Genomic DNA, 19,000 nt, shown 5'->3' on the forward strand with positions numbered 1-19,000 from the left:
AGTTACTCTGTATCCACCGCCGTGTCTGTCTTCACATACCATTTATATATGTACGGTAAAACAGATTCATCTCATACTGAGTTGTATGGAGAAATTATACGACATATCCATAGCACAGAATGGAGCGTATGCTTGCTCTATATTTATCACTGGTCTACTTAATTCTCCATGTACATCGGTATAGAAGCAGCTAATTAATAATATGCATTTTAACTAACACGTTTGCCTTAGACGAGTCCCCTTGTTTCAGCCACTGAGGACTCTTTTTTCCGATGCATTGTGCTTTTCTATGTACATGAAAACAACAAAAATATACTTATATATACATGAAAATGATGATTTTTTTTCCTTTAGTCATCACTGTCACTTCCAGACTCGCTTAACTGGAGGTCATTCCCTAAAAAAAAAAAAAAAAAAAGTATATAATTAGTAGTTATTATAGTTAGCATTATGTTCTGTAGTTAAATTTCTCAGTCCAGTGGCCACCGACGACTTGAGTTTGGCCAGCAGCCGCATGCTCCATTTTCATCCTCTTGTAGCTCGCGGACAGGCATATCAAGCTTTTTGCCTGGTGTGCCAGTTGGCCAGTCTGGGCCCGCGCACATACCTAAAGTATTGTTATAGCTGCACAAAAATCTTATTAAGGCATGGAGGTGCAAAACTACTTGAGAATTCAGACCAGCCACATGTAACCTGTAAAAAGTGGTAAGAAGCATAGCTAAATTCATGAATTAAAATTAACTACTGTTTGTGCTTTTTGTTATTGCCTTCCAGATATCTACCTTAAAAATGTACCATGTAGAAGTGGAGACCGGTAACAGCATTTGGCAGAGCTAGTATTATGGAATTCTCTCCGTTTCCTCACCGACCCTTACAAACACTATCTCTGCATTAATAACAACCTGTAGCAGAGTTTAGTTAATTGGAGGAATAATTATGCAGAGCCAGAGAATAGGAAATTAAGATGCCTTTCCCCATGTTATACATACTGCTTATTTGCATTACATAGGTTACATCATATTTATATATTATATAGCAGATCAGGTTTAAGGCTGTAACAGAGGGTTTGCAAATAACCTCACCTTCTCTTTTTTTCCTTCCATCCTGGATAAATCTAATCAAGCTCACTGAGCCAAAGCACATTAATTTTGCTGACCGGAATTATCAACCTTTTGCACAGCAGCTCTCCCATGAAATGGTAATGCTGATTATCCAGCAATGATTAGATCTATTCCTTGCAGGCATTTCCAGAACATAACAAGAACACCAAGGCAGCCTTTATGTGCGGATGCATTCCCTAAATTATTAAATGTGCAATGCAAGCAAATCATAACAAGTCAAGGAGTGGCTATAAAGGCAAAGCAAATATACACAAATAAAAATCTACCAATTTCTAACGGTCCATCTATCATTAAAATACATTTATAATGAACAAAAATTGATCTGAACAGCAGTGTGGGATTTTCTTCTGCCAGCGCTAATGAAGTAAACTCCTCATCTATGTGCCCATCATATATATACACATATTACTGATGCAGGTTTACTTACGTAGCGTGTTCATGAGCTGATTAGCTCCCTGGGGTCTGCTAGTACCATTGGAAACAGGCGTCCTGCCGCTGTACTGCTGTGGTGGTGGCGGCTGCTGCGTAGGTGATGTGCGTGTGTCATCTTCTTCCCCACTGCTAGAGCTGTCATCATCAGACCCTGAAGAGCTCCCTGATTCCGAGGAGCTGCTGCCACTACTGCTGCTCATCTGCTCAATTATCTCCACCTCAGCTCTGAGTTCTAGGAAGTGGGCAAAAAGGATAATTCATTATCTCAGTACAGTAACAATACAGGCAGAAATCCCTGACTCTACATGTATTCAATCCTGACAAGATTTTCTTAGAGCAGCATTTCAGAGGTAGATTAGTGAGGTTATTATCAGCGCAGAATAACAGAATCTGTGATTTCACCTCTTTTAATATCATCGAGCTGTGGTTCAGGAGAAGGATGATCTTTCACAGGAGAGGTTTTAGGCCCAGCAGCCAGTTTTGATGGGGTTTTGAACTGGGAGGTAGACTGAGAACGGGCGGATTGCTGCTCTATCCGAGCCTGAATCTTGCTGCTGCCTTCAGCTCTGAACAGGAGAAAACAAAAACACACAATACCCATTGAAATCATAAACACGACATATATTGTGATTCATAGAAATGACTCCCATGCATTATTCTCTTAAAACAGTATGTCTTGAATGACAGCTTGGGGATGCATGGGTGGATAGATGGGTGGTTGAAGGAAGGTTTCTGGACAACAACCAAAAAAAAAAAAATCAACCAGAATAAGTTGCTTCCAGGAGGAAACGTGAGTGAGGTTTCATCTCGTATTGATGTTTAAGGCAACAGATTCTTGCTGCAAAGAGTATTGGCGTAGATTACTGCCTTCTGACTTTATAAATAAAATAGTTTTTAACAATTCCACAGTTTCATATCATCTGAGCTAATTGTATATCTTGAACAGGCTATAAGAATAATCAATGGACAGCAAACATCTAGCTGAGCAAATGTTCCTACGGCTTGTTATTATACCCATAGCATGAAGACACATCTCATGTCTCAGTTTCAGAATAGAATTACTAATTATAACTTGATATTCATTAACCATACTATTTGTGTGAAATTGTACGGTTTATAAATTATATGGGTTTTTTTAGATACAATTATTTTGATCATATCATCTAATTTACTTAAAAAAACACTTTTTCTGACTTTTATTTGAAAAATATTTCACTCATCTTATACAAGCTAATGAAAAAACCTGCTAAATAGATTCTAATATTTGGCTTGAGTTTAGAAATACCCAATTTTGCAAGTCATAAGACAATAAGTACAAATAGTGTATTGCTATTTCAAAACCATTTTCCAAATCTGGTCATCCTGCGCCCATTTCCTATTTGAAGCTGGCCAATTCAATTTAACCACATCAAAACATATATTTTGTGAAAACTAGACACCCCAGGGTATTTCATTTGTTGGTATTTTAAAACTTTCCATGAACTGTGTTTGTGGTAGGAATTTTTGTGTGTGTTTTTTAAACAGACATTGTACTTCAGGTATATATATAGCTTTTATTGGGCCAAAAAGTTACATAAACTTTAGAGACCCAAGTCTCCTCTTCGGATTAAATCTGAAAAATAACAGGATTCCTCTGATGTGTAGACTATATGGAAATTAATCAACACACATTAAGTTGCCTTGGAAGATATATCCATTTAAGTAAATGCTGATGATACTATGTCTAGGAATAAAACAAATTAAGCATAGACATGGCGTGATTTAAATAGGTGCTGTGATAGTTTACAAATCATTCCAAAGTCAATGAACACACCAACAGTGCCACAAAGTGTAATGAGCATTACCTGGTTTTCTTGACCTGTATACTGCTACTCAGTTTTTCAAGCATATATTCACCAGTATCATGGTTAATAATAAGCACACAGTCCTTCTGATATGGACGCTTATTTCCCTTGAATACTGTCATGGGGGGTGTAGAACCCTATTAAAAAAAAATAATAATACAAAATACAACATTTACTGAGGTCCACACAAATAAAATTATCAGATGAAAGGCATGTTTTTTTTCATGTCAGTATAGCCTTCTGAATAACAAGTGTTTCATACAGACAGCATTATACTCATCTACAGTCATTAATTTTAACTTATGCACATTTCCTGATTATTATTTTAGCTACATATGTGCAGCTCTGAGAGGGTAAATCACCAAGATGGAAAAAAGGCATGTTGGAAGACAATCCTAATTTGTCAGTGAACACAATCCCAGGCAATGTTCCTTTTGGGAATAATTTAGTAAGTGAATATGAATCCATACATGATGCTACAGTGCTGTGAAAAAGTATTTGCCCCTTCACGATTTCTTCTATATTTACATATAATTTTAATATTAGAGAAAGATAACCCGAGTAAACACAAAATGCAGTTTATAAATAATTATTTCATGTATAGAAGGAAAAACAAAATCTAACTCAACCAGGCCCTATGTGGAAAAAGTTCGCCCTTAGAAAGTAACTTTAACTGATAATTGGGTTCATTTGCACTAGAGAGGCATAATCTACAAATGGAGAAAACTTAGAACAGTGATTAACCTTCCCAGGAGTGGCCAGCCTACCAAAATTACTCCAACCTTCAATATGACTGAATGAATGACTCCACAGCAATGTAAAAGACTCATGGCCAGTAATTGCAAATGATATACTGGGAATAATTTGGATTTAAAGGTGCTGTGCCACTTACACAAAATATTAATCACACTGTCGTGCATGTAAACCTTTATAGATCTGACATCGTATTACTTATGCTGAATGTTTGATCACATAACACAGAAGCAATTGTTTTCTTTTAAGTTTCTATGGCAATAATATATTAGTGTCTGCTTTTGTGTTATGCGACAATAAGGTGTTCCTGGCAAAAAATTATAAATGAGGCATATGTTTACATCGTCAAACATTTTTTTTGGGGGGGGACATTTCTATGAATGATGTTCATAATGCTGCAATTGGTAACGTAAGTGTTACATTCAGCAGAGTGGATAGAATGGCATCTTTAAAGTATAGACAAATTAAGGTTAAGACACAAGTGCTGAGCAAAAAGAGCTACTTATTTCACAAAGACAGGTTTATCCACTAGCAAAAAAGGATCACGGTCGCAAGGAGAAGTCTTTTGGGATTAAAAAGAAAAAAAATCAGAAAGGATAATTATTGCGAGGCAGTTAATTGTGTTTGTACGCGTTTTGCACACCTGCTGCTAGGTTCTTTTTCCCCATCTTAAAAGGTAAGCCTGTCCTTCACTCTGATTCTATTGAAAAAAAAGGTTTTCTATTATTATTATATATTATATATGTTTGTGGAAGGAATTTGAGATTTTATATGGCTATTTAATAAAAGTGAAGTTTTATACAGAGATCACACACACATCTAGTTACTAATATTGAAAAGAAGAACTTACTGGGATGTGTGGCAATGTAATTGTCACTTCATCTCCTTTGCCGACTTGAAGTTCACCCTCACAAGAAGTGTCTATGGACGCTGGCTTGAAATCATCTGAACGAGAGAAATGTAGCTAAATACATTATGTTCTACATAAATGGTTAAGGCAGTAGACATGGTAACCCAAGTGGACCTGCATATATACACAATGTGGGTTCATTCAGTAAAAGTAGTAAGTAGTAAAATGTAGTTCCGCAATAGCTGGGGGACACCATTTTAATTTCCTTACACGAGGTGCAGAGGAATGAAAACTCAACTCAATAAAGACATTATGTTTACAAACTGTGATTACTATGCACACTTTAGGTAATCGCACTACAAACGGCTTACTGCATGCATACGAATTAATGTAAAAATTCAAACAAGTTGAAGATAATACCAGCAAAGACAAATAAGATGAACTTCCCTATTCTAGACACACCAAAGGTTACTAGATCTAGAATCTAAGGTGGCACTAGATCTCTCAGACTCTTTCTACTTATTTCTATAACCAATAGAAGAAGCAGAAAGGGGCAATTAAGTATCCATACGACTGTACTACATAGTCATGAAATGCAGAATATTAAAACATTACGCGTTTGTAGTAACATTTTGAACAGCCAACCATTTGTGTTTGTGAAGCCTTTTAGCAGTGGTGGTGAACCTGTAGCATCCGTACCACAACGGGCACGCCAAGGCCTCTGTTGTGGCAGGCGGCCAGGTTGGCGACTGACCAGTTAATGTTTTACACTGGCCCAACATCAAATTCTAAATACATTAATATATAGTGTATGTGTGTGCATGCATGTAAGCGAGCTGGTGTATATACTTATGTGTGTTTTTTTGGAAGGTGAAAACATTACACCAGGGGTAAGCACCAACATGCATCGTTGGCACTTTGAGGTCTGCAACTTGGTTTCATGCAGAAAATTGGCACATACAACATCACTGCTTTATAGCTAGTGTTGAATTATGGGAATTGTGAGTCTGATGATGACATCTTCTAGAAAAAAAAAAGGTGGGCAATACGTATAATACAATTGGCAGCTGCACGTGTACAGCAATAAGCATCGACCAGGATGAACACTATGAGGTAGTGGACTACCACACCATCTATCTGCTCTTCAATGGCAGCCTGTGTGTCCTCCCCACCTAGTCTTACAACAGCCAACACCAAGAAGTATTGGTAATTATTTCAGGGAGAAACAAAAATCTTGCGTGGCTGCTGTTGGGTAGATGGGTCTCTATCAACCGGGATGTTAAAGAAAAGCTAAAAACGGAAACAACACCTCTTTAACCCCTTCCGTACCGGGACGTACCTGGTACTTCCTGGTTAACAGTCACCGGTAGACCGGGACGTACCAGGTACGTCTCCTCCAAAAAACGCCCCCACATCACCACAATCGCGGTGATCGTGGAGGCGCTGCTGCTGCCGTCTGCCCAGGACTCCTGGGCAGACAGCACAGCCTGTCTAAACCCGCCCCCAAGCCTACGATCACTCCCACGGAGTGATTTTGTAGGCAGAAACAGCGATTGCAGAAAAATCTGCAATCGCGGTTTCAGCTGCCACAGGCAGCTTCAGGGAAGAGGGGGGGGTGTTGAATGGGTCCCCACACAAGTGTGGGGACCTGATCCAACACCCCCCTGCTGCCTGATCGCTCCATGAGAGCGTCAGTGCAGCGTTAACCCCTTCAATGCCGCGATCGCGGCATTGAAGGGGTTAATTGCCGTTTTGTAGGGGGCTCTGCTGCTGGTGGTCTGCCTGGAAGCCCAGGCAGACCAGCAACAGCAAAAACGACCCCCCAGAAGTCCTCTGATCAGTCCTGTAGGACTGATCAGAGAGACTCCTCCCCTACAATCTCCAGTCTATTGGAGATTGTGTCCCAGCTGCCAGAGGCAGCTTCAGGGACAGGGAGACAGGGTTCTTTGGTCTCCACATGAGTGTGGAGACCAGCCCCCCCACCCCCTCCCTTGCTCAGTTAACCCCTACCCCCCCTCTTCCTCAATTAACCCCTTCAATGCTGCGATTGTGTATGACCCCCCAATGCAGCATTGCAGGGGTTAATATTAGTCCCCACAAGCTTGTGGGGACTGAATATCAGTCAATGCTGTGCTTCAATGGAGCATCAGCATTGAAAGAGTTAAAAAAATAATAATAAAGAAAAATTAAAAAAAATTAAAAAATAAATAAATAAATAATTAATAAAATAATAATAATAAAAAAAAATAACAGCACTGACCTGAAAGTCCAGGGTGCTTCCAGGTCAAATGCTGGGCTGGGCTGATCAGATCGCTCCTAGCCAATAGGAGTGATCGGATCATTATGGCAGCCCATGGATGACCCTGCTCTACAAAGAGAGAGGGGTCATCTAGGTTAATTATGAAAAAACACAAATTATTAATAAATAAAAAAATCATAATTATTACCTGATCACTTGTCGGTGACATTTTAAGTCGCTGATTATTGATCGGTCTCCCTGATTGATGTCAGCGGCCTAAACCTGTCACTTACAAGTAATCTGATAAAAAAAATATTTAAAAAATGTAAATGCACATGTTCCAGTTTTGCCCTCATAGCTTCCTCAAAAAATGCATGAACCATGCATGTGAGGCCTTGTTGGAATCAGGGGATCTTGGTGAACAAAATGTGGTGCTTTCTTCCACTGTTGCACGTATGCTGTGCAAGAAATTCAGTGCAACATTGAAATGTATGCGTTAAAAATGCAATCAAATAATTTCCCTGTGAAGTTTGGCAGACATCAGTGAAGAAATGGCTGGCTGAAAACTGTCAAAACTACCCTAGTTGAACACCTTGACTTGTCTACTGTTCATAAATATATACTTTTATGGGGTAATTTACAGTGGGGGGCTTCCAAAATGTCCCAAATGGGATATGGGCCCAGTAAACCAATTTCTGAAAATTCCAAATTTGAAAAGGAAAATGCGCATGTTCCAGTTTTGCCCTCATAGCTTCCTCAAAAAATGCATGAACCATGCATGTGAGGCCTTGTTGGAACCGGGGGATGTTGGTGAACACAATTTGGTGTTTTGTTCTGCAGTTGCACATATTCTATACAAAATATAATATAAAATCTAAAGCAACATTTCAACATATGCAAAAAAACCAAAAAAATATAAAAATACCTCAAAATTTGGCAGCAATTGGCGATAAAATCCCTATTTGAAAAGTGTCAAAATGACCCTAGTTGTACACCTTGACTTATCTACTGTTCATAAACATATAATTTTGGGGGGATAATCAGTATCTGTGACAACTATTGCAGTTATTAGACTACCATGCCAAATTTGAAAAAAATTACATTTCAAAAACGTGATGCATGCCTTGCAATATTTGCCCTATACTGGTCAAAATAGATAAAAATCCTGGCCATGTTGGGTGGTTTCCAAATCAGGACAACTTAATGAATATATTTGGGATAATTTTTTCCCATTGGTTCAATGTGTGTACAATTTGTATGTATACAAAACTGTAAAAAAATGCTTTTTTTTCATTTTTTCCCCACTTTTTCCAGTTTATTTCAAACAAAACAATGTACTACCCAGCTTAATATGGTTTCAAATGAAAGCCCTACTTGTGCTGAAAAAAACAATATATGATTTGTGTGGGTGCACCAATTGATAAGAGAGAAATTACAGTTGAAGAAAGACATGGCAAAAACACAAAAACGGCTCTGGTCCTTTAGCGACACGTTAGTATCAAAATCCCGGTCCTGAAGGGGTTAAACAAACTCCACTTTAAGCCAGCATCCCATGCATAATACATGGTACACAATAAGGAAATTGTCCAGAGATTTAACCTTTCACAGGAGACTAATTAAATGGTTACTTTATAGTTGGCATTGTATGCCACGTACCTTTCACATGTGATTTTATAAATTTGTTTAAAGGAACCATCAACACTATTTCATGGGGTAAATTAATAAACAGCTTTGTATTGGGCTTTTTTTGTAAGAGATATACAAAACATGTCTATTTATTATATTTAAAGTAACACTATAACCATCATATGCACTTTAATGGTTATTATCCTGGCCTATGCCGACTACGACATTCCTCCTGCTGCAAAACGGGGGGGGGGGGCTTTGGGTGATCCTGGTGTCCCATTGATCTTTGATCTCCCCAACCTGCCGTTTTATACTATGTAGGCTCTGCCAGCATATCCTGGTGCTTCATGTCTTAAAAGGCACAAAATGCCTTTTAATGCAATGAAGACACCAATCACAGAGTGGGCGTTGCCTAGGTCAGCCCGAAAGGTAAATTCATTGCCGCATATCATAGCTGAGTTGCCCCTTTAAATTAACATTCCCTCCATACATTTGCCAGTTAATCAAGCACTCCCCAGTGCCTTGGCTTGCAAGAGATGTGCTTAGGCAACCACATTTCCTGCTTGTCACTGCGCGCTATGCTTACTTCCTGCTAGCTCCAGAGCTGGCTCATGAGAGGGTGTTTAACAAGAGCCCAGCGTAGATGCTCAGAAAGCACTCCCATTGGTTGCTGTTCAAACATCCAAAACTAGCATGAAGGTTGGACAATAGAAGGGACAGTGCATTGCAGCTCGGTTAATTAGGGCAAGGACCAAGTTGGACCTACAGTGGTATTCTACAGTAGAATGTGAGAGCAATCAACTTCACATGCAAGAGCTCCAAGGGACGCTTTATGAGTATTTTACATTTTAGTTTTGTAGGAAACTGCTTGTTGTTCTTTCTAGTTCTGTCTGTTTTCCCGCATTACGGTGCCGGACAATAAAATAATTATTAGGTGACTGTCCAAAGTGCGTATTATGCATTGACATGGATTTGTTCCTTTCTTGTATTTTAGGTTTATTTTTGATTGGCTCCTGAAACTGCATGAAATAGTACAGTTGCAGTGAAAAAAAACATTTGCCCCTTGTGATTGTTGCATATTTTGCACGCTGATTTTGTGAGTTGTATCACTTCATAGAGGGATTTTAGGAAGAACTAATGATACTAAAGTCTGGCACTATTATAAATCCAACCAAATGTTCAAAAAATGCATTTCAGACTGAAAAGGGGTTACATGGACCTTTCTGGGGTCTCCAGAAAACCACGTTCAGAGCCATACTGCCCAACTGGAGAAAGTTTGGGACTACAATGAATCTTCCAAGGTTGATCTCCTACCAAACCCCTCTAACGGAACAGGATGTAAAATATTCCAAAAAGCAGCACCTTTTATAAGGGTATCTTGAAAAACATCTGTATTAACCCTGCAAACAAGGCAGTATTAAAACGGAAACAAATGTGAAATGCTGTGCTGGTGACCCATCAAGCTTCCCCTTTAAAAACCCTACAGGACCCTAGTAATGGTATAGTATGTGTAGCAGGTTCTAACAAGGAGCTGGTCTTAGTATACATATACTGGACTTCTGACAGGGGGTTTCTAGAGCAGGACTGCTTTCTAAACTGCTACAAAGACACTGGTTTCCCATATAACAACAAGCATACACTGGCAATGCTTCACCTGTATATTACTGGTTGAGCAAAACAACATTCCTTGCCAACATAGAATCTAGTGGTGCTCCTGCACCCTAAGTCACCTATATGGGGCTGCCACTTATTGTCTTGGTCTCTGTTCTCAAAACATTAGTATTGACTTAGGGTCCTTACTAAATATATAGCCTCAGCTTGTGTATGTTCATATGGCTCAGTTGTTCATATCTCCCATTATTTCAAATGGGCATTGCATTTTAACGTATACAATAGCTGAGCCGTCCCTTTGGGGTTGGCGTGAAAGGTCATGCGCGTTAGGGTTGGCGTGAATGTGTATATGTGTAGGGGTTAGCATGAATGTTCATGTGTGTAGGGGGTAAGTGTGAATGTGTATGTATGAGTCCTAGTGCATGTATTGGTTATCAGTGGGGAGGGGCTTGTCTCCACCTGCCCCCCAGGGCCAGCCCTCTCCTACTCCTAAAGAAGAGGGACAGAAATATTTGGATGTACCCTGATCTGTCACATCTACCCCATACACATACACTGATACCAGCAAGACAGTAAAACATACGGCTATTATCCCACGTGACAGGCTGTCTACATCACTTATTAGAGAATGACGTCATCGCCAAAGCAGCTCACGCGATTGGTGGCTAAGCCGGAGCGACATCACTTCACGATACTCACAGCGTACGGTGTGGAAGGAGGAGCGTGGCCTCTTCTCAAAGCTTTCGCCGAGTTTCAACCCGTGCTCGTCCCGGTCAAGCGGCGGCGGAGGTGGCGTTCCGTTCATCCCAGAGGGCCTTGGTTACTGTATAATGCCAACAATGTTCCTACAATAATACCATAAGCAATAAGGTGAGAGCGTCTCGTACATTCAGTCCGGGAATCTTACGGCGCAGGCGCACTAAAGCTCTAGGCACATAGATCCCTCCGCGTAGGCACCGCAGCTGGAGGGACGCCTCCTCTATTGGCACTGCTGAGCCATACAGTCCTAGACGCAGTCTGTCTCTCTGTGCGGTGCTGCGAACTTCCGGTTTTGGTGTTTGTGATCTACGCTGCCTGTCAGCCATCCGTATACCTGAATATTAGCAAAATAAATGGGATGACTTTACTGCAGACTGCCAGTGTTAATGTTCCGAACATGTGGATATTTAGTGCAAGCTTTACTAACGCTTAGCTTTTCATTCCCAGAACACCCATATGGTGCGTCATGCCATGCCGTGCCCGGCGTACGTTATATGGTGCCACAGGACGTTCTGCCCATGGAAAACCCTTTAAAGTGCCCCTTTTGCCCATTGTCATGGCCCAATCAATGTAATTGGGTTGTACAGGCTTGTATTAGTTAATATTGGCGTTGCATACTATAACAATGTCAATTCGATTTGCAATACACTATAGGGAGGCTTCCATATATGCTGACCAATTTCTTACCCCCTCATTGTCATAGGAGACTTTGGTACATCTACGAGAAAGACAATTTCTATCTAGACAACAGAGAGACAGGCCCACCTGGAAAGGGACGCAGACAGACATCACACAAAGGGAGTGTAGATAGGAGAGTTGTGGTTTCCACTACTTGACTTCAGTATGCATTATGAAGAGCCAACCCAGTGAGCTTCTACAGCAGGAGGCACTTGGCTGGCCCTGTACAATATATAGTTAAATCAGTGAGGGGTTTATTCGCTAAAGGGAGAATTAAGGTTTCAACCTCCTCATGTCACCATTAATTGTGAGGGCTACAGCAAAAAGGTCTGGACTTGCTTAATGCGTTTGTCGAAGGGTGAGGGAATCTCACTGGTTTGACAATGCATTATACAGGCCGTGACGCGCTTCTCCAGCAGCAGATGCTCACTTGGGTTGGATCTTCATAATGATTAGTGGAGCGAGGGAGTCGAAAACACCACTCTCCTGCTAGCTCTTCTAACAACTCTCCCTCTAGTGAATAAACCCCAAAACACAAGAAGTGACACAGTGCAAAGTGGAGTTCAATAGCCATATTAAGGTCCCCCCTTAATTCACAATGCACATTACTTATAGATATTCCCTCTGCCCCCTGGATATGCTACTCTGCTCCCTAGAAATGTCAATCTGCCCCCCCCCCCGACTTACCAATGCATCCCCAGACTCTGGTGTTGCGCGATGCGCGCAGCCAACCTCCGCTGCCGGCGCTTCCACCGGGGCTTCTGTGGTGGCGCACCGGAAGGTTATGTCACACTGGTGTTCCACCATAGAAGCCACTGCGGAAGTGCCAGCAGCGGAGTTGGTCTACTCGCATCGCGCAGACGTCCACGGCTGCCAGAGTGGAGAATGCAGGTCCCCTGCATCGCTGTCGGGGGATCTGGATCCTAACCCTGCTGCTTATCCACAGCAGGACGAAATGAAAAAAAAAACACCCCCGGCGCCCAGAACTGCATCGTTGGGCGATACAAATTGCGCATTCCTGCGCTTAACCCCGAATATAGGCTGCACCCCCACTTTAAAGACTCAAAGTGGGGGAAAAAAGTGCAGCCTATATCCGGGCAAATACGGTACTTATAGTCAAACCTTTAAGATCTGCGCCCAAGGAGCACGTATCTATGCTTCCCAGTGATTCCCCAATGCCTCCATGCTAGTCCTATCCTAGGGGTAAGAGATGCCTAAATACATTGCTGGCCTTAGTAGTCTAACCAGCACAAGTCGGTATTAATAAGCTGATCTAAGACCTAGTTAAAGAAGGAGGTACCCTTTTAAGAATCCTCAAAAGAATAAAGTATCCACGCTGGATGTTGTTGCTCCCGTGTTACCTCAACATCCCATATAAGAATATGCGGCACTTAAATGTTAGCGTTTTGTAAAATAATGAGAACCCTTGCTGTTTAGCTTTTTACTCACAAGTTCCTCCATGGGTTCCTGTACAGAAGACATGAGCAACATTCAGATTATTAATGACTGCTGCACCGAGACATTGTTTTCTGAAGCACCCTTCCAGAAAAAGCAAGATCAAGAAAGAAGCCTCACTCCAGAAGAAGCCAAGAAGGTACAAAATGACAGGGATCTGGTTTCTGAGTTCAAACAGCTAAAGCTGGAAAGGGAGGCACAGAAGAACTGGGACCTTTTCTACAAGAGAAACAGCACTAATTTCTTTAAGGATAGACATTGGACAACAAGGGAGTTTGAGGAACTTAAAGCCTGTCGGGAGGTAAGCTGTTCCAATGTTTGGTGCTTGCAAATTGTGGAGCATTTTTTACAGAACTGACCAGAAAAAAGACTGGTTACCTAGGACAATGCTGATTTCCATCATAAAAACCAGGTTTGGTGGTCTTGTTGACTGGCCATATGCTGCAAAAGCTCATTGAAAGTGTCAGCCAATCAGCTGAGCCCAAAATATATGATCTAATTTTATCTTCTTAGAACACATTCCTATACAATTTTATTTTTATGACATATCCACTCTTTTGGGTAACTTTCTCTTCTCAGACCCCCATTTTCATCGCAATTTTAAAGACCTCCCACGAAATCCTTTCCTTTGTAAAGTGTCAGGGTGTGGATGATTAAGACGGAGCCATTCTATCGTTTGTGTTATAACGGAATCACGGTGTTTGTCTAGTATACTATGTAAGAACTATCACATTTTAAAAAGAAACCACACAACACTTTTGAAAACATATTTAGAATCTGATTCATGTGATGCCTAAATGAAGTTTATAGGAGAATAACTTAATAAAAACATAGCTTTGTGAAATATTTAAATAAATATATAGGGTAGAGCTAACCGACATAGAAAAGGTTAGCAAACAACTTAATACCAAACCGTTTGAGGCTTTATTCCTATAAACTATAGGAATAGCTCAAAGGAAAGAATTGTAAGAGGAGATGTGATAGAAACATTTAAATACTTAAAGGGGTTTAACAAAGTACAGGAGGAAAGTTTATTTCAAAGGAGGAGAAATTTTTAGAACAATAGATCATAATCTAAAACTCAAGGGCAAGAGTTTTAGATGTAATCTAAGAGTTTTTACTTTTACTGCGAGAGTGGTAGATAAATGGAATAGCCTCCTACCAGAAATGGTAGAGGGTAATACAGTGAGGGAATTTAAAAATGCATGGGATAGACATCAATCTATCCTGCATCTAAGACAAGACCAAGGACTTATTATTCCTGACATCAGGAAAGATGGACTGAATGCTATTTATCTGTCATCAAATTTTATGGATCTAAGTACATTATATTTCTTTTTTGGCAGTTTGAGAGCCAGAAACTTACTATTTTCGAAGCAGGGTGCGGTGTGGGTAACTGCCTGTTTCCGCTGCTGGAAGAAGATCCTGGTTTGTTTATATATGCATGCGATTTCTCACCGCGAGCTGTGGACTTTGTAAAGGTTTGTAACAACTCATTATCGCTTCAGACCCTGTTAGTTTGCTTGTCCAGAATTAGTTGTTTTATACAATAAATAAATGAACGTATACATCAGCATTTTAGAGTATTATGCAGGAAATATGGGTTTGCTTTTACATTTAAAAAGCGACGTTGGTATAGAATATTCAGGTATAATGTAAAAAAGGTATATTTTGTATTTATCCTTCTCAAACAATACTGGCATATATGTAATTTCTCTCTTAAAAAATAGCATTCTTTTTATCTTGCTAATGCATAACGTGTAGTGGGTTGGATGCGTTCTTGGGTGCTCACCCGTTGGGCTTGATTGGCTAAACAGAGCGCTATCAGGAGAGGAGTTGTTTAGAATCCACTATACATTATGAATGTCTAGAGAGATTACCTGCAGGAAGAGCTTGGTCGGCCCTGTATAATGCATAGTTGTAATAGTGAGAGTCATCTCACCTGCTGAATTATGCATTGTTGATGGCCAGCTCAGCTCTTCTTGCTGGAGAAGTCTTTCAGTGTTGGACCTTTGTAATGAATAATGAAGTGATTGAGTTGAAACCACAACACTTATATAATTTCTCCGTACCTGTGAACTCTCCGGGTTTTGCCTGGAGACTCCGGGTGAAGCACCACTTCCCTGGATCACCATGGAGGAACTCCAGGTTGAGGGACCCTCATCCTGTCCACTTCTCCTCCAAAAATGGGCAGCTTTGAGCAGGACCACCTGCCAGAGTCAGCGGGACCTCTTACCTGCATTCCGAAAACGGGTGGCTCTGGGTAGCTGGGGTCTGGATGTTCTCTCCCTTTAGTGAATAAACCCCAAAATGTCAGCTTGGAACTTCACACTGTGTAGATCAGGTGGTTCCGTTTTACTAGACATGACTCTAAGGATTCAATTTATATTAATTTGACCGCTTTTACTACTTTGCAGCAAAATCCTTTTTACAACGCAGAGACCTGTAAAGCATTCCAGTGCGACCTGACCAAGGATGAGCTGACTGATAACATCCCTGCAGACAGTGTAGATGTGGTCACCTTAATATTTGTACTTTCTGCCATTCACCCGGAGAAGATGCAACGTGCTGTTCAAAATATTTATAAGGTAAGTCTGTGATTTTCGTTTGGTGCTTTTCCAGAACCATGATGTAGAAAATACACCAAAGTACCACAAATAACAATATTCATAATAAATACAAATCTTACCTCTCCTATTCCTACAGGACAAACTCTGTACAGTACAACAATCTAGCACGGTTTGGAGTATATCAATTTATTTACCTCCATGTGCGTTGCTGGCCAATAGGTTACATGGAAAACTGTTGTATTTTTCTATAGGTGTTGAAGCCAGGCGGATGTGTCTTGTTCAGAGACTATGGGCTTAATGATCATGCCATGTTGCGGTTTAAACCAGGGAGCAAATTAGGAGAAAATTTCTACGTTAGGCAAGATGGGACAAGGTCTTACTTCTTCACTAAAGGTGAGCCTCCACGGTTTTAAATTCCAGGTAGGATTTGTTTTGCAATGGTACACATACACTTGAATTCTTAATGTATCTTTAATATCTCTTAATCTTAGAATATATATATATATATATATATATATATATAATAAAAAAAATATGTTAATACAAATGGCTTGGAAACATACACATTTGTACTGAGATCACACATGGACTTAATCGGTCTGGCAATCAATTTAATGTTCCGGTTGTTTGCCCATTCTATTGGTTTCAACTCTGATAAGGTTACTTTCAAAACTTTGCACCAGAAGTGTGTGTATGTATATATATATATATATATATGTATATATATATATATATATGTGTATATATATATATATATATACATATACATATATATATATACATATATGTATATATGTATATGTGTATATATATATATATATATATATATGTGTGTGTGTGTGAATTCTGCATGGTTAGGTACAAAATGCGTTTGCCGTGAGCCAATAAGCAAATATTTGTCTTTTAATTTTGTACGTTAGGCAAATGCAATGTAAACATAACTTAGTTTCTGGATTCACATGCATATTTTTCCTCTCGATTCTTTCAATATTATCTCTGCAGAGCACTACAAAAAATGCATGATTATTCGATTATTCGATCATCTGGAGTGAGTGTTCTCAATACAGATGCATCAGCCATACCAGCTAGTAGTACTACAGTCTGATTTGGTTCAGTGCCATTGTATGTGTATTATTTTGCCATTTTGTTAGTCTATTAGGAATCTTTACTTCTATTGTTTACCCCTTATTGTTTTTTATCTTCTTCCCCCCCAGAATACTTGCTAAGTCTGTTCTCAACAGCAGGGTATGAGGAAGTGTCCAATGAGTATGTCCTTCGAGAGACTGTAAATAAGAAGGAAGGACTTTGTGTTCCGCGTGTATTTCTCCAGAGTAAATTTCGGAAACCTCAGCAATAATTTTAATCATTGGTGTTTGTATTTTTTGTTAAAAATAAACCGTATATTTTCTATTAAATACAATCTCTTGTCTTGTCTTAATGTGTGCAACATAATTTCCGAATATTTACAGTAGCTCACAAAAGTGAGTACACCCCTCACATTTTTGTAAATATTTTATTATATCTTTATATGTGACAACACTGAAGAAATGACACTCTGCTACAATGTAAAGTAGTGAGTGTACAGCCTGTATAACAGTGTAAATTTGCTGTCCCCTCAAATATAACTCCACACACAGCCATTAATGTCTAAACCTTGGCAACAAAAGTGAGTACACCCCCTAAGTGGAAATGTCCAAATTGGGCCCAATTAGCCATTTCCCCTCCCCGGGGTCATGTGACTCGTTAGTGTTACAAGGTCTCAGGTGTGTTAGATTTGGTGTTATCGCTCTCACACTCTCTCACACTGGTCACTGGAAGTTCAACATGGCACCTCAGGGCAAATAACTCTCTGAGGATCTGAAAAAAAGAATTGTTGCTCTACATAAAGATGGCCTCAGCTATAAGAAGATTGCCAAGACCCTGAAACTGAGCTGCAGCATGGCGGGCAAGACCATACAGCTGTTTCACAGGATGGGTTCCACTCAGAACAGGCCTCGCCATGGGCGATCAAAAAAGTGGAGTGCACCTGCTCAGCGTCGTATCCAGAGGTTTTCTTTGGGAAATAGATGTATGAGTGCTGCCAGCATTGCTGAAGGGGTGGGGGGGTCAGCCTGTCAGTGCTCAGACCATACGCCGCATACTGCATCAAATTGGTCTGCATGGCTGTCGTCCCAGAAGGAAGCCTCTTCTAAAGATGATGGGCAAGAAAGCCCACATTTTCCAGAAGACAAGCAGACTAAGGACATAGATTACTGGAACCCTGTCCTGCGGTCCGATGAGACCAAGATAAACTTATTTGGTTCAGATGGTGTATAACGTGTGTGTGGTGGCAACCAGTTGAGGAATACAAAGGCAAGTGTGTCTTGCCTACAGTCAAGCGTGGTGGAAGTGGAAGGGTCTGGGCCTGCATGAGTGCTGCCAGCACTGGGGAGCTACATACACACACACACACACACACACACACACATATATATATATATATATATGCACACACACACTACCATTCAGATGTTTGCAGTCACTTAGAAATATCCTTGTTTTTTTGTAAGAATAAGTTACCCCAGACTTGTGTGCGTTGAACAATAAAAAGTTGGACTTGTGAATAGTGACAAATCTACTTTAAAGAAAAGATATAATAAAAGTACATGTTTCTCCAAAACAGGTGGTTTGACAATTCGAAAAGTACCATTATGTTTAGAAATTAAATTTTTAGAAGAACAAGCATTTCTGGCATCTCTCCGTCTGAGCCAAAGTTCAAAATGAAACACCTAGCAGATCTATCAGGTATTGTATATGAACCGGTATTGAGTGTTTAATCACTTTTGTGTTACCCAGAGTGAAATCTCTTCCATATAGGCATCTATACTTTAACTCTCTTTTCAATGAGGTTTCAGATTACTAAGTGAAGTTTTCGTGTATGAGGTGAGAGCCTGCAACCCTCACAGGTGTTAATCTGTATCATGTTGCCTGGAATTAGGGCAATTGCTGACAGGTAATGAAAATATCTAACACATTAAAAGTTTATATATTTTCCTTAGACGCTTAATGTTAGTCTGACCACA

General features: G+C 40.1%; 2 protein-coding genes across 2 annotated transcripts; one reads left to right on the top strand and one right to left on the bottom strand.

Moving 5' to 3' along the window:
* Nucleotides 1-316: 316 nt before the first annotated feature.
* On the bottom strand, nucleotides 317-11,345 carry EAF1 (ELL associated factor 1). Its single transcript, XM_053467421.1, has 6 exons — nucleotides 11,176-11,345; nucleotides 5,001-5,095; nucleotides 3,398-3,534; nucleotides 1,956-2,119; nucleotides 1,549-1,785; nucleotides 317-397 (listed from the first exon to the last, which is right to left on the bottom strand). Exons 1-6 carry the CDS (start codon nucleotides 11,279-11,281, stop codon nucleotides 351-353), a joined length of 786 nt encoding a protein of 261 aa, XP_053323396.1. The 5' UTR covers nucleotides 11,282-11,345; the 3' UTR covers nucleotides 317-350.
* METTL6 (methyltransferase 6, methylcytidine) lies at nucleotides 11,193-17,358 on the top strand. Its single transcript, XM_053467420.1, has 6 exons — nucleotides 11,193-11,346; nucleotides 13,366-13,669; nucleotides 14,715-14,849; nucleotides 15,786-15,956; nucleotides 16,190-16,331; nucleotides 17,153-17,358. Exons 2-6 carry the CDS (start codon nucleotides 13,373-13,375, stop codon nucleotides 17,293-17,295), a joined length of 888 nt encoding a protein of 295 aa, XP_053323395.1. The 5' UTR covers nucleotides 11,193-11,346; nucleotides 13,366-13,372; the 3' UTR covers nucleotides 17,296-17,358.
* Nucleotides 17,359-19,000: the final 1,642 nt, after the last annotated feature.

Source organism: Spea bombifrons, chromosome 5 (assembly GCF_027358695.1).
Source record: "Spea bombifrons isolate aSpeBom1 chromosome 5, aSpeBom1.2.pri, whole genome shotgun sequence".
Classification (NCBI taxonomy): Eukaryota; Metazoa; Chordata; class Amphibia; order Anura; family Pelobatidae; genus Spea; species Spea bombifrons.

Excerpts from the sequence above, each read along its gene's own strand:
- EAF1 (XM_053467421.1), bottom strand. The coding sequence starts at position 11,281 with ATGAACGGAACGCCACCTCCGCCGCCGCTTGACCGGGACGAGCACGGG. Across the intron at positions 2,120-3,397 it reads ATACAGGTCAAGAAAACCAG|AGCTGAAGGCAGCAGCAAGA; the intron begins GTAATGCTCATT and ends TCTCCTGTTCAG. Across the intron at positions 398-1,548 it reads TCAGCTCATGAACACGCTAC|GGAATGACCTCCAGTTAAGC; the intron begins GTAAGTAAACCT and ends TTTTTTTTTTAG.
- METTL6 (XM_053467420.1), top strand. The coding sequence starts at position 13,373 with ATGGGTTCCTGTACAGAAGACATGAGCAACATTCAGATTATTAATGAC. Across the intron at positions 13,670-14,714 it reads AACTTAAAGCCTGTCGGGAG|TTTGAGAGCCAGAAACTTAC; the intron begins GTAAGCTGTTCC and ends CTTTTTTGGCAG. Across the intron at positions 14,850-15,785 it reads GAGCTGTGGACTTTGTAAAG|CAAAATCCTTTTTACAACGC; the intron begins GTTTGTAACAAC and ends ACTACTTTGCAG.